The 12,593-nt window shown below is 54.3% G+C and overlaps 6 protein-coding genes across 6 annotated transcripts; 3 read left to right on the top strand and 3 right to left on the bottom strand.

Annotated features, from left to right (window-relative positions):
• Positions 1 to 2,181: 2,181 nt before the first annotated feature.
• Positions 2,182 to 3,417, bottom strand: CTAM01_05764 (fatty acid hydroxylase superfamily protein; the record flags this gene model as incomplete). The annotated part of the gene is made up of 2 exons (XM_060521794.1): positions 2,182 to 2,591; positions 2,709 to 3,417. The coding sequence occupies 2 exons, from the start codon at positions 3,415 to 3,417 to the stop codon at positions 2,182 to 2,184; spliced, it is 1,119 nt and encodes a 372-aa protein (XP_060383463.1).
• Positions 3,418 to 3,493: 76 nt separating this feature from the next.
• CTAM01_05763 (uncharacterized protein) lies at positions 3,494 to 4,521 on the bottom strand (the record flags this gene model as incomplete). The annotated part of the gene is made up of 3 exons (XM_060521793.1): positions 3,494 to 3,760; positions 4,137 to 4,297; positions 4,470 to 4,521. 3 exons carry the CDS (start codon positions 4,519 to 4,521, stop codon positions 3,494 to 3,496), a joined length of 480 nt encoding a protein of 159 aa, XP_060383462.1.
• A 1,089-nt stretch (positions 4,522 to 5,610) lies between these two features.
• CTAM01_05762 (translationally-controlled tumor protein) lies at positions 5,611 to 6,726 on the top strand (the record flags this gene model as incomplete). Its single annotated transcript, XM_060521792.1, has 5 exons — positions 5,611 to 5,778; positions 5,970 to 6,081; positions 6,207 to 6,344; positions 6,410 to 6,572; positions 6,642 to 6,726. Coding segments are annotated over 5 exons (666 nt in total), but the record flags the coding sequence as incomplete, so codon positions are not given.
• A 482-nt stretch (positions 6,727 to 7,208) lies between these two features.
• Positions 7,209 to 8,600, bottom strand: CTAM01_05761 (uncharacterized protein; the record flags this gene model as incomplete). The annotated part of the gene is made up of 2 exons (XM_060521791.1): positions 7,209 to 8,462; positions 8,523 to 8,600. The coding sequence occupies 2 exons, from the start codon at positions 8,598 to 8,600 to the stop codon at positions 7,209 to 7,211; spliced, it is 1,332 nt and encodes a 443-aa protein (XP_060383460.1).
• A 492-nt stretch (positions 8,601 to 9,092) lies between these two features.
• Positions 9,093 to 10,186, top strand: CTAM01_05760 (uncharacterized protein; the record flags this gene model as incomplete). Its single annotated transcript, XM_060521790.1, has 2 exons — positions 9,093 to 9,155; positions 9,215 to 10,186. The coding sequence occupies 2 exons, from the start codon at positions 9,093 to 9,095 to the stop codon at positions 10,184 to 10,186; spliced, it is 1,035 nt and encodes a 344-aa protein (XP_060383459.1).
• Positions 10,187 to 11,183: 997 nt separating this feature from the next.
• CTAM01_05759 (uncharacterized protein) lies at positions 11,184 to 12,575 on the top strand (the record flags this gene model as incomplete). Its single annotated transcript, XM_060521789.1, has 1 exon — positions 11,184 to 12,575. One exon carries the CDS (start codon positions 11,184 to 11,186, stop codon positions 12,573 to 12,575), a length of 1,392 nt encoding a protein of 463 aa, XP_060383458.1.
• Between the last annotated feature and the right edge of the window lie 18 nt (positions 12,576 to 12,593).

Genomic DNA, 12,593 nt, shown 5'->3' with positions numbered 1-12,593 from the left:
CCAGTTCGCCGCCCGTTTCAATGTGCGCGCGTGTGCGCATGTGTGTAGGTGCGCGCATCCCGTTTATTGTGAGTTGTTCTGTTCTGTTTCCAAATATCATTGCACGAACGGGTAGAATCCTTCCAGGTTACCAGGAGGAAACAGATTGTCGGATGATCCTGATCCAGGCGTGGCGGTGCAATGAGAGACTATTCTTCATGCAAAGCAAGGTACAATGTTAGCCGTCGTGATCGTAGGACGATATGGAGTTGCAACTTGGCGAGGAGTCATATGTTTTGACGCAATGTTCATTAAACATTATGATTAGAGAGGAACACCAGTCCATTCTGAAAAATGTGAAGAAAAAAGTTGGGAGAGAAAGCCGGCTCGGACCCACGACCTTCCTGTGATCTCGAGGCCCGCCATGTAAGTGCAGCGAGGTACCTAACCTCAGGTGAAGGATCCCAAAAGCTACATCGCCCTGTCGCGAGATTTACTAGTAACCAAAATGTATAAAAAAGGAGAGAAGCCGCCCACAATAGCGTCACTTGTGGTAACTTGCTCGCCACTCAAGGCTGCCCATCTCGGCACTCCAATGATGGGGTGTTAAAGGCACAGTCATACCCGTTCGGCCGTCATCTACAACGGACGCTGCTTCCCGTGGAGAACCTACGAGTATTCTGGAGCCTATGAAGGATTGTAACTTCAAGGCCCGTGGGAATATACGTGAAGTAGACTGGTAGAGAGTATTCATGCCATGGGTAACTCATCAACCAAGGGGGCGAATTTGCACGCTCAATCAGGAAGATACAGATCCAGTCAAATCAGGGGTCGTCTAGTGCAGCAGCAGTAGAGACAAGCAAACAGGCAAACAGCGTAAGCAGTGTAAGCAGGTCTCAAGACAGACAGTTAGAGAAATAATGCCCCAAGCGTTCGGACGACCGAGAACCGAATCGCCCCTCGTTCGGAAGTTACTTGTCTCTCCAACTCCGATGAACTACAAACACATCGATGGTCCCTATTCTGTGACTGCATGCTGCAAAGCTGATGCTGCTGCTGCTGCTGCCTGCGAGTTATATGTAATATGTACGAAATGTCGAATAGTTCCAACGTCCTGCATCTGACTACCTATACATAAGGTACCTGTGTCCCATCTGCATCTACGTTTGAGACGCCGCACGTCAACAATTATAGAGTGGTGCTGTCGCTTACATGTTGAGGATGTGTACCTAAGGTATGTGAGAGGAGGATGAGTATCCCCGTAGCGACATGGAATCGCTAGGAAACGTCCTGCGGTCAACTCCTTTACTTTTCTGGGTAACAAAACACAATATATGGACGCAAATTCAACTGAGATATGGTGTATGCAAATCTCACCTTGTCAAGACATATACTGCGTCTACAGAAAAAGGTTGCTGAGTACACGCTTCAGAGATGAGAGCATGAAAGATCTCAAGGGATTCATCATCTAAACCCCCTAGGAACGAGGATAAGGAATTATTATAGTCTTTCCATTAGTCAACGTAGTTGTAGCCGGGTTATCTTTATGTGTTTCGTCCCCCCTCCTCTTCCCTCATCCCTCATCCCTCACCCTGCCCAGCTCCTCCTATTCTTCGTTGCCCTGACAATTTCCCTCCCCGTCTCAAAGGATATCGGCGGGCGGACACAAGCCTTGAAAGCCCCAAAAGCCTTTTTTAAAAAAAAAAAAATTTTGAAAAAGGGGGGGGGGGGGGGTAAAACAGTAAACCTCACATGCTTGCGAGTGTGTGTACAGCTGAGAAGAACAAAAAAAAATACAAATTCCCAGGCCAGTCTTTCTCTTCGTTGGTCACAATACTTGAAACAGGAGACAAAAAAAAAGGACGACCTGCTTCTCAACCCTTTAATCGAACGTGTGCCATTGTTTCGACATGATATGAAAAGAAAACGCCTCATTCCCAATGCTATCCCTAATTGTAGTTAATTGTATAAAGTGGTGGCTTGTTGTGTTACTGCGTGCAAGAACCAGGCTTTTCCTTCCCACAAGTATTGTATGTGTGAATTCAGAAACCGGTCTCGACTTTTTTCTTCTTTCTCTTTTCTGACTGTTTTGGCATTGTGGTATCGGGGCAAGTTGGGTTGTTTTACAGAATCGAAAAAAGGGAGCAAGTTGTATTATATGTGTTTTGTTTTGTTGTGATTTCATATCGCCGAGAGACCCTTTTATTCGGACTTGGCCGCCACCGCGGCTCCCTTGCCCTTTGACGCCAGCAACCGGTTTTGCCTGTCGCCCTTGTACCGCGTATCGAGGGCGCGGTCCCAGAAGATGAAGAAGGGCTGAGAGAAGTTGGTCTTGATGCCCCACGTCTGGTGGTGGATGTCGTGGTAGGCGGCGTTGTTGCTCGTGATGTGCTGAAGGGGGTCCCAGGGCAGCGCGTAGCCGCAGTGGTCGTCGACGGTCTTGACAGTGGACAGGCAGAAGAACAGAAGTCCCTGCCTCGCGCTCATGCCGGTGAGGAGGAAGCCAATGCCCGCGCCGAGGGTGTCGAGCAGGAAGCCCTCAAACGGGTGGTTGTAGAGGGCTCCATAGGCGTAGGGGACGTAGAGACGGTGATGTCTCGAGTGGAATGTCGCTAGGAGGTTGTTGTGTTAGTTGAGCTGTTTGCCACCTTTGCGCCGAAATACCCCGGGAGCCATTCGGCCGAGTCGGAGTCCCGAGAGGTCGGGGGAGGATTTGGGTCATAACTCACTGTACATCCACTTGTTTACGTGCATAAGACGGTGGAGGAAGTACTGCCATGTGTCAAGGATAGAGATGGCGGCGAAGAGCTGGAACCCAGGAATGACGAGCCAGTAGATTGCCTTTGCGACGAGCAGTTCCCAGGCGGCGAAGACGGGGACGACGGCGTGCGATCCGTCGAGCTCGGTAGTGAGGAAGGGGTAGTGACCGCCGGCGAGCGCACCGGCGATGAAGGGGTGCGTTGCGGACATGTTCTTTGCGAGGGAAGCGGCGTTGAGGCCGAGCAGGCCGAGGATGGTGGGCAGGGCGCGCTGGGCGACGCGGACGCGGGTGGCCCAGACGGCGACGTCATAGTTCTCCTTGCCCGTGAATTGCTCCTCGTCAATGTACTCGAGGAAGACGGACATGCCGACCTGGATGAGCTGCTGGAGGAGGACGTCGCGGGCGACCTCGTAGCGAGAAACGTGGTTGCGCTTGGTGATCTCTTCGGGGGTGTGCAGGCGGTACTGCGGCCAGACATCGTAGACGTCAATGACGTGGAAGAAGAGGGACAGGATCCAGTAGACGACGATGGGCAGGAAGATGCGCAGGTAGACGTCGGGCAGGCCGGGAATGAGGTCGGCATAGGGCTTGAGGGTGTATTCCGGCAGAGGCGGGAGGTCGCCTACGGTCGACGTGAAGTTTGCCGCCATCGTGGGTGGGATGGTTTCGTTCACCATGGCGGGTTTTCGGGTTCGGCGGTTTCTCTCGTTTGCTCGGTCGGTTCGGATGTGGTGGGATTAGCGATTGCGTCGGTCAGAGGAGGATTGAGATGTATGCTCGCGTGCGTCTCAAGGCGAAGAATCGGAGGAACGCAGATTGAAATAAGAAAGTAGGGAGTGACGGGTTCGTGTGGCGGGTGAGGCGGTTTGTAAGGAGCGGACGGAAGTTGGATATATGAGATGCCAATCCTTGGGGGTTGCCTGTGCCAGGTAGGTGGGTGGATGGTGGTAGGGTGGAGGATGTCAAAGCAGAGAGCGAAGCACAGCACAGGGCTGAGACGGAGCAGAGCAGCAGCAGCAGCAGCAGGGCGAGCTGTAATTAGTAGTATGCGTAGTAGGTAGTTTGGTAGTGAGTAAGAGGACGTCGGGAGACTGGTGGCGAGTTGGTTCGAGGTTTCACTAGCTTGGACTAGCATTGGCCCTTGTTCGCAATGCGCCCAAAATGTTGCAAGTATTCGCTGACTGGAGTGACTTGCGCGCCCGGTGCATGCGGTGCTTCAATGCGCCTGATAGCAGGTACAAATGGAGTTTATCTGGGTACCTTTGGTCTGTGGATTGTACGGATACCCAGTTGAGTCTGATTAGCGGCGACGACGGGGCAATTTTTTCTCCCTCTACGGAGCACGCAGTAGTAGATCTCTTGCAAATATCCGTACTCTAGGTACTAAGGTAGGTATCCTTACGCAGGCGTCGCCGCGCCGGGTTCCCAGGCCCAGGAATGATGCGCTTTTATCAATCTCGCTTGTGAAAAGGCGCGGGCCTCTCGCCTTTCGACAGTCTCCCGGCTTTTGCCACAGATCGAACCACAACTGTTCACTTGTCTCCTCGGCCTTTCGACCTGGTCAGTTGTACCTGACTACCATTGTGGTAATAGTCCATATCCACGGCCGCGGTATCCGGTTGGTGAATCGTCAACAATACGTCAAGCGCGATGCCTCTCCTGTATCAAATCTTCTTCGTGGGCCTGCAATTCAGACTCTTTTCATCACGGACAGACTTGCCTTGAGTACCCGTCACGGGTTTGGTCGCGAAAATTGCGGCGGGCTCTGCGGGCTTGCCCATGCTGTCATCACCTCTTTAACCATGTGCGGCTTGCTACGCTGCCGTGTCAGGCCACCGGGCCCTCCCCTGTCGATGCCGTAAACACGCGGACGCTTCGGTAGCTTAAGTAAGCCCGTGTTACCGCGATGCGATCGAGTGCCAAGCGCCAGATGGTGTTGTCTCCAAGAGAGGGGGCTTAGGTAAAACCGTAAGGCAATTTCACAAGCATGATGCGCCCACTATGGGCTCGAATAAGCGCCCCCCTTTTTTTTTTCTTTCCAGATGATTCAACAGCAGTACAGAAAGCCTATCAGTGAGACCAAAACAACAAGAAGGACGAGTGAAGAATGAGAGGATGATGAAAGGTGACGAGGAGTGCTGACAAAGGAGAATCAACTTCATTGTTTTGTCTCAAGGGCGGTCCCTGATCATGAATGCCATCCCACTCCCAATCCATGTGTCGGGCTCATCATAAAACACCAGACGATGTTACACGTCAGGAGTGTTCATGTGACCCGGAAGAACTGGTTGGTGTGAGTCTGGGCTGGGCTCACCGCTCTCGACCAGCCGCAGAACGTAGTTGAGGCTATCCCAGCTTCAATCCCATTAAGCCACGACCTGCGGTGGGTATCGTAAAAGGCCCTTCAGCGGCAGCGGCGCCGTCAAGGGCTCGATTCCATCCACGGCTTAGGTAAGACATCCAGTTCACCTCGCCAAAATCAACACCACATGCCCCAGATCATCCAGTCTTGGCTGAGAAAATGCCACAGGCTTGAAGATGCTCATTGCATCTGAAGCCCAGTGAAATTAATTGCTTCACTGTATCTTCACCTGAATGATGAGATACAGATAAAAAACGTTAAAATACCATACTGTCGCAGGATACCTTGAAAGCCGAAACTCATCGGGTTGACATCTCTTCAGGCTCTGGTCCCACGTCCCGTACCTTCAGTGTTCTCGCCCTGCGGGTAACCCGCCATGATGTTAGGGATCTGGCGGTGATCAAAGGCTTGAGCACTAACAGCCTTTGAATACGGATACAGGAACCCGCCTGGCTTTTTTGCCGCCAACCCAAATCAAGACTAGCTCAGAAAACCCCACCAAACACAGTCCCTCCCACTTGCCAATTTTGCGAACACTTTTCGCCCTTCAAAAGCGACCCCCCTCCTTTCTGCTCGTTCCTTCTACTTCTCCAGACCCAGACAACAAACTTCCCGTCTCGCCAATACCTCACCTCCTCGACACCTCAGACAAACCGCCAAGATGATTATCTACAAGGTACGTCTAATTTATCATTGCCAGACCACTTCTCTCAAGGACTGTGGACGACTTGTGCAGCCAGGCATAGCTGTTTTTACCCCTCCTTCGGAAATCCCCCGCCATTGGACGGCTGGGGGGTTGAAAAAAAATGTTGATGTTTTAAAGATGAGGATCAGTTTCAATATGCTGACCGAACAACCGCGATACAGGACATCATTACCGGAGACGAGATCATCTCGGACTCCTACGACCTCAAGGACATCGATGGCATTGTCTTCGAGGCCGACTGCGCCATGATCACCGAGGGCGCCGTCAGCGTCGGTTCGTGAACCACCCATCCGCCCATGTCACCCCTCCCCGCTGGGCGCTTACCCCGCGCGCTTCCCAAGCACATCGAAACATACATTAGAAAAAACAACATTCTGACAGAAGCGACTTTTGCACAGACACCGGCGCCAACGCCTCCGCCGAGGAGGCTGACGAGGGTACTGAGGACGCCGAGATCAAGGTCAACAACATTGTCCACTCTTTCCGCCTCCAGTCCACCCAGTTCGACAAGAAGAGCTTCCTCGGCTACCTCAAGGGTGTGTGAAACCATCTCATGTATAAATAAAGGCATTATTGGTGTACTGACAAGCTCCGCAATTAGGCTACATGAAGGCTGTCAAGACTGCCCTTCAGGAGAAGAACGCCCCCGCCGAGAAGATCACCGCCTTCGAGAAGGGTGCCCAGAAGTACGTCAAGGAGACCCTCCTTCCCAACTTCAAGGACTTCGAGTTCTACACTGGCGAGTCGATGAACCCCGATGGAATGTAAGCAAAACCTCCCTCTCCAAGACCTCCCTCGTCAGACCCGCCCAAATGATGCTAACCTGTAGACAGGGTCGTCCTCCTCAACTACCGCGAGGATGGTGTCACCCCCTACATCATCGTCTGGCAGCACGGCCTCGAGGGCATGAAGGTTTAAATCTCGACACGGAATCAGTTCTTTCCCTGTTGTTTTTTCTCGAGATTTTGTCGGTGTTTGTTTTGGAGACCGAAGAATTTGACGTCTTACAAGAAAAACACCTTTGCTATAGCGTACCACCCATCTGCTTTGGCATATATCCCTTCAAAAGCCCCCGTAGCAAGCAAAAAAATAAAAAGCGCACACCCGGCGTCGGCCGTGCTTATGATCATATGAACGAAACAACTTTTTTGCCCTATATACTTGCTCGACGAGCTTCATTTTATATGAACACTTGAAAGTGATGCTCCCACAAAGTGGTTCGATTTTTATTTTGATACTACCCCGCAATGTGAGGTAGTCCGACCATTAACAAAACGCCGCAGAATGCATTGGCCGACTGCAGAGGGAAATGCATGCACCAACTCAGCCTCGGAATCGTACGTGATGCCCACCAGCCAGCTTCATCCACCACCAACACCACCCCAAAAAGCCTGCCCAGCTCAAAACGTCGGCTTGGTTGCCAAGGGGATCGGAGGAGGTGCATCATCGTCGTCCCGAGGCGAAGGCGCCGGCGGTGGTGCCGGTGCTCCAGCCAGCTGTGGCTTCTTCTTTGGAGGCGGCGGCGGAGGCGGCTTCTTCTTTCCGACTGCGCTCACCAGCCCAGGCGGAGGTGACAGCGGGCTCGGCGCCGGACTAGGTGCCGTGGTTGTAGTAGTGTCCGCATTAGCCCCGGCCTGCTGCTTCTGTCCGACCTGGTCGTTGTAGAAGCTCTTTGCCTTTCCGGCATAGTTTCCCGCCTTTTCCGTGATGCCGTATTTCTGGTTAAAGTTGTTGGCGCTCTGGTACCCGGACTTGACCTGCTCGCCGTGCCGCTGACGAAAGTTGTTAAACGTCGACGCGGCGGACCGGGCGTCCGAGACGGAGACTGATGACGGGTTCTTGTGGAAGTCGGCTGCGGTGCGCAGCGCGGCTTGCTTCTGCTCTGTCGTGGTGCCTTCTGTCGGCGGCGGGGTGGAGGATTGATGGTTGGTGGCGGCGGATTTGCCCAGCTTGGCGAATCTATTTTGCAACTCGCTCATGTGACCGCCCCCGCTGGCGCTGCTGCTGGTGGTAGGCGGAGGCGGCGGCGGTGAGAAGGCTCCGGCCCGGGGAGGTGGCGCGGGGCTGCTGGCGTTTGATCGGACCGGTGGTGCGGGCGCGGACTTTCCGATGCCTAGTGCGGATACAGATACGCCTGCTGCTCCTAGTCTGTTCATCGCGTTCTGGTTCAGGTATCCGCCGCCGCTGCTTGACGCCGGTGGTGGTGCTGATGCGGGCGACGCCGGCCGAGCTACCGACGAAGCGGAGGGTGTTCTGGGCGGCAGTCTCGGTGGTAAGCTCGGGGGCGGCGGCCGTGCGGCACCGGCTTGACCCGGCACCGGCGTCCGTCCGTCGGCGCCATCCTTTCTTCCCGGCGGGGGCGGCAGATGGGCGGTTGAGAGGCCTGTGGTATCTGTGCGCCACGGCTTGGGCGGTGCCGCTTCTTCCTCCACACCTTCCTCGTGTTGCTGCTGGTATCGGTTCGAGTCGTCGTACGGCGGCGGTGGTACGCCAGGCGATGCTGCGTTGGAACGTGATGGCGGGGGCGGGGGTGCAATTGTTCCCGGGACACGCTTCGGCGGCGGTGCAAAGGTTGAGGGGTCTGTGAGGGACGATAGGGGTCTGGCGACGCGCTCCTCTCTGTCGCTCTCCGTTTTCCTTCCCAAGAGGCCGTTCTGTCGTGTGTCTGGTCAGTTTCCCGTGGCAGTTGCAGAGATGCCCGCCCGGTGACATACCACTTGGCCCTTGAAGGTGGTGCCCGGTTTCTCGGGGTGCCAGCCATTCTTCATGAAATTTCCAAAGTTCGACGACATTATTGCAGAGGCTGGGCCGAACAGAGGGAAAGGGGGAAGAAGTGTTGCTGTTGACTCGTGCCCTTGGCGTGTGGAAAGGGGAGATTTTGTCGACGGCAGGTTGTGCAATTAATGTAAAAAGCACCGGTGGAGGCTCGCATTGCGTCGTCCCCGGCGGTGGCTCTCTGTCAGCGCTCCATCCTGGTTTCCTGCGTGACGTCGCCCGAGGTGCGTGGCAGTGTTACCCGCTATCGAAATCGCTAAAATTACGGGTGTCGCCGTGCTGGGCCGCTGGACTGGGAATTTGGGGGAGGGTGGCCCCCCGCTGGACGCCTTGCGATTCAGGCCTTCTTCCCCCTCCCCCATTCTCGGGGGAACAGACCCCTCGGTCGATGTGCCTTACCAAATATTGACTTCCGTCGCGTCCGTCGCGTCTTTGGAGATGGCACTTTGTCCGCCCACTTAACCACGAACCTCTCCCCGACAAGCCCACCAGTCAGCCGATTGAACACGATGGCGCAGCGCACGATGATTGACGTGGAACTATTGACAGAACATCTGGGATACGCACCAATTGTAAGTCTACCATTGGCACTGAAATTACGCGAGGCCTCAGAACTTACACCTCCTCTCAGTCGCTGCTGGACAGCATCATCAATAATGTCAACGCCGTAGCCGACAAGACGCTCGACCGCGTCGAGCAGGGTCTTTCGAAGGCGCCTCCGAAAGCGCTCGGGTTCGAAAAGGCGCTGAAGCAGAAGAAACGGTCCGTGGACGAGGTTGTCGACGTCGAGGAGACGGCGAAGCTTGAGATCGTCGACGGCGTCCACAAGCTGGAGACGCTGCTGTGCGCCGCGATTGACAAGAATTTCGACAAGTTTGAGCTTTACGTAATGAAGAATATTCTGAGCATTCAGCAGGGCCAGCGAAACTGGATGCGCCTCGCCCATTACGACGGTCTCGACTTCAATGCCACTCACGAGGACGCGCCGACGAGGGAAAGCGTCGATGCGCTGAGAAGGAAGCTACAGGCCAGCCAGCGGCTCAACGTGATGCTACACGCCGAGCAGGCAAAGAATGCGGCGCTACTGGCGAAGCTGCGAGGGGTCATTGGTGGTAAGCCCGCCGGATCCAGGGCCTCGCTGGTGGGACAGGTCAAGGTTGAGGGGTCCGACGACAGGGCGCCGTTCCAGTTCCTGCAGGAGAAGGGCGACTTGGCAGACGGTGATTTCAAAGCGCCTATAACGACCACGACCGCCTTCAACATGTCGCAACTCCAGGCGCTGCGCGCGTTATCGACGTCGCTGCGTAACATCATGCCTGACCTTAAGGACCCGTCCAGCACCGAGGACGGCCCCGAGAAGCAAAAGAGTTGGAGACGAGAGAGAATGGAGTATGTCGAGGGGGCCACGCGGAAGCATCTGGAGCATGTGCGTGGGCTAGAACTCGGCAAGGATGGCGATGTGCGCGATGGCGAGTGGCAAGGTGAGGGCAGGAAGTTTGCCATGGGCGAGGTGGAGGGGCTGGAGCAAGTGGTTGCCGCGCTCGGGGGAGGTTCTGGGGAATCTACTGAGCAGCCCGATCTCGACGCAATGGACGAGTCATGAAGTGATTATTCGGATGTCAACTTCTTTGAGAAGATTGAAATGAACTCACAAGCTCGCCACCGACAGAGCATGCCCAACGGCACCGTCATCATCTTAGCTGCGATGCCAGGTCAGGCGATTTGGCTCTTGCGCAGAGCAACCACTCGCTTTCCCGTCAGCGGGCTATCACTCAGACGAATCCCAACCAATGTTGAGGACTGAAGGGAAGGCGGCAAATTCGACCGCGCCACCTGCTACACCCATAGCAGGATAAAAACTCGATGTGCCTGAGGCAAGTAAATCTCGCTGCTTCCCTCAGCCAAGCACGAAAAGTTGCAGGGCAGCTATTTAGGATACCGTCACCGTTGGGGCATCGACAGGGAACGAGAATCCACATGGATGAAGGCCATGGTGTCTTGCCAATACCAGCTAGGCTAGAGCAGACGACAGATGTCTCGATGATGCAGACTTCCCTCACGTCGAAATCGCTTCAGGAGGGCCCCGCGTCTCTTCGAAGAGGAATCGCAAGGACGCAGAGCATTGGAGGTATGGGCAGAGACATATCACAACTTGTTGAGTTCAATATACGTGGAATAAGATGCAGTTCAACCGAGAAGGATGGCAAGGAGGAAGGACAGTCGGAGAGAACAGAAACCTCAGGCTCTAGGCCCATTCTTGGAACCTGAACACATAAATTCGTTCCTACCTTATTTTTCACCTGTGGCTGGCAAGAACCAGATTTTTACCTCGTGACCAAGGGTCGCACTCGGTCAAGGAAGGAAGTGACGCCCCAAGTTGAAACGGGGTTCCTGCCTCTAGGTGAGTTGGGATTTCCAAGCGAGGCAAGAGGTAGACGGAAACTAATATCTGACTTCAGGAAAGAGCGGTGCCTGCCTAATTACCTAATCTCGACCCTACATCATCGCGACACCCTGCCGTTTGTTATTGCTGTCAAACCCCATCCTCATCAGCTCCACCACATCGCGCACCTCTCACTTCTACGGCATCACCGACCAAGATGCCGTCTCGTCTACCCGACGAGATGTTTTTCGCAATCATCAAAAGCTTCACACATCCCGAACCGACCTACATGCGCCCCAGCGGTCGAGACTATGCCACTTTGTCCAACCTTTGCCGCGTATCCAGAGGTTTCCAGAAAGTTGCGGAGCCCTTTCTTTACCATACGGTCTGGCTTTCGGATTGTAGCTTCAACCGTTTCCTTGAGACCATCAAAAGCAAACGCTACCTAGGAAGATACGTCAGGCATCTCACCATCCCCCGTGGGCTCGATCACTCGTGGGCCGAGAAAGACCTTGAAGAGCAGTTATTCCAGTTGCAACGCTCTGCCGAACATGGGCATTTCAAGGCCGCCATTGATCGTTATAGAAGTGGTTCTGGAGAGCTCTTGCGTTTCCGAGGAGCTCCTCATATGCTACTCCTGGCCTGGCTGCTTCCAGAGGTGGAGATCATGCATTGCCTGTCAGACGATGGGCAGATGGAATTGATCGGCGAGGTGGAACAACCGGGACCCTTTCCCCGTCTACGAGAGGTCCATGCCAACCAATGGGAATATCTTGAGGATCGCCAAAGCTTTCGGCTCTCTCGATGGGAGCCCTTGCTTTTACAGGGAGTGGAGGCCTTTAGCGGAAGGGGAATCGAGTGGAATGAAACGGAACAGCCCCTAGCGCTGAAGTCGGTCTGCCTGTTTAACTCGCTATATAAGGCAGCGGACTTGACAAACCTGCTCAGGTGCTGTCCCGATCTGAAGGCATTAAGCCTAAGATGGGGCAAGGCCTTCGACAGCATGTTCAATTACAGTGGCGGCGTTCCCGAGTGCAATGGAATCGGCGAGGCTCTGCGTCAACATGGAAAGAACCTCCGTAAATTGGAGCTGGACTGCCGCCCAGAATTCGAAAAGACGGATGACTACCATGACCCTGATGACGTCGTAAGACTGGGACGTATCGGGTCACTGCGAGAATTGGCACGGCTCGAGACGCTCGAGATTCCCCTCGATATGCTGCTGGGGAGTGATGGCGGGCATGGATCGAACCCAAACGAAGGGAACATTGAGTATCAGTCAATAACATCAATCCTGCACCTCAGCAATGTTCTACCGAGCTCAGTGGAGGTGCTGGGGCTGCTGGAAGATTCGTCGAAGAGCGAGGAACGTTTAAACCTTCAGGTACAAGGCTTACGGGCAACTGGGAGCATGGTAAAGCTGCGTTCGGTCACGGTCCTCCGGAGCGAGGTAATCCCTCTCGACCGACATGAACTGCTGGCTGATGTTCTTGGGATCGAACATAAGGTTAAGGAATCGAAGAGAACAATCAAAATATCGGACCAGGCGGAGATTGAAATAATATGGCTCTCCGAGAATACTATGTACTTTGGCAGCTCCCATCTTTGAGTTGTGATGATGATGGGA

The sequence above is a fragment of the Colletotrichum tamarilloi genome (assembly GCF_030869305.1).
Source record: "Colletotrichum tamarilloi strain Tom-12 chromosome Unknown Scaffold_15.1, whole genome shotgun sequence".
Lineage (NCBI taxonomy): Eukaryota > Fungi > Ascomycota > Sordariomycetes > Glomerellales > Glomerellaceae > Colletotrichum > Colletotrichum tamarilloi.
The sequence above is the reverse complement of the archived record's forward strand: the minus strand, read 5'-3'. Positions and strand labels throughout refer to the sequence as shown.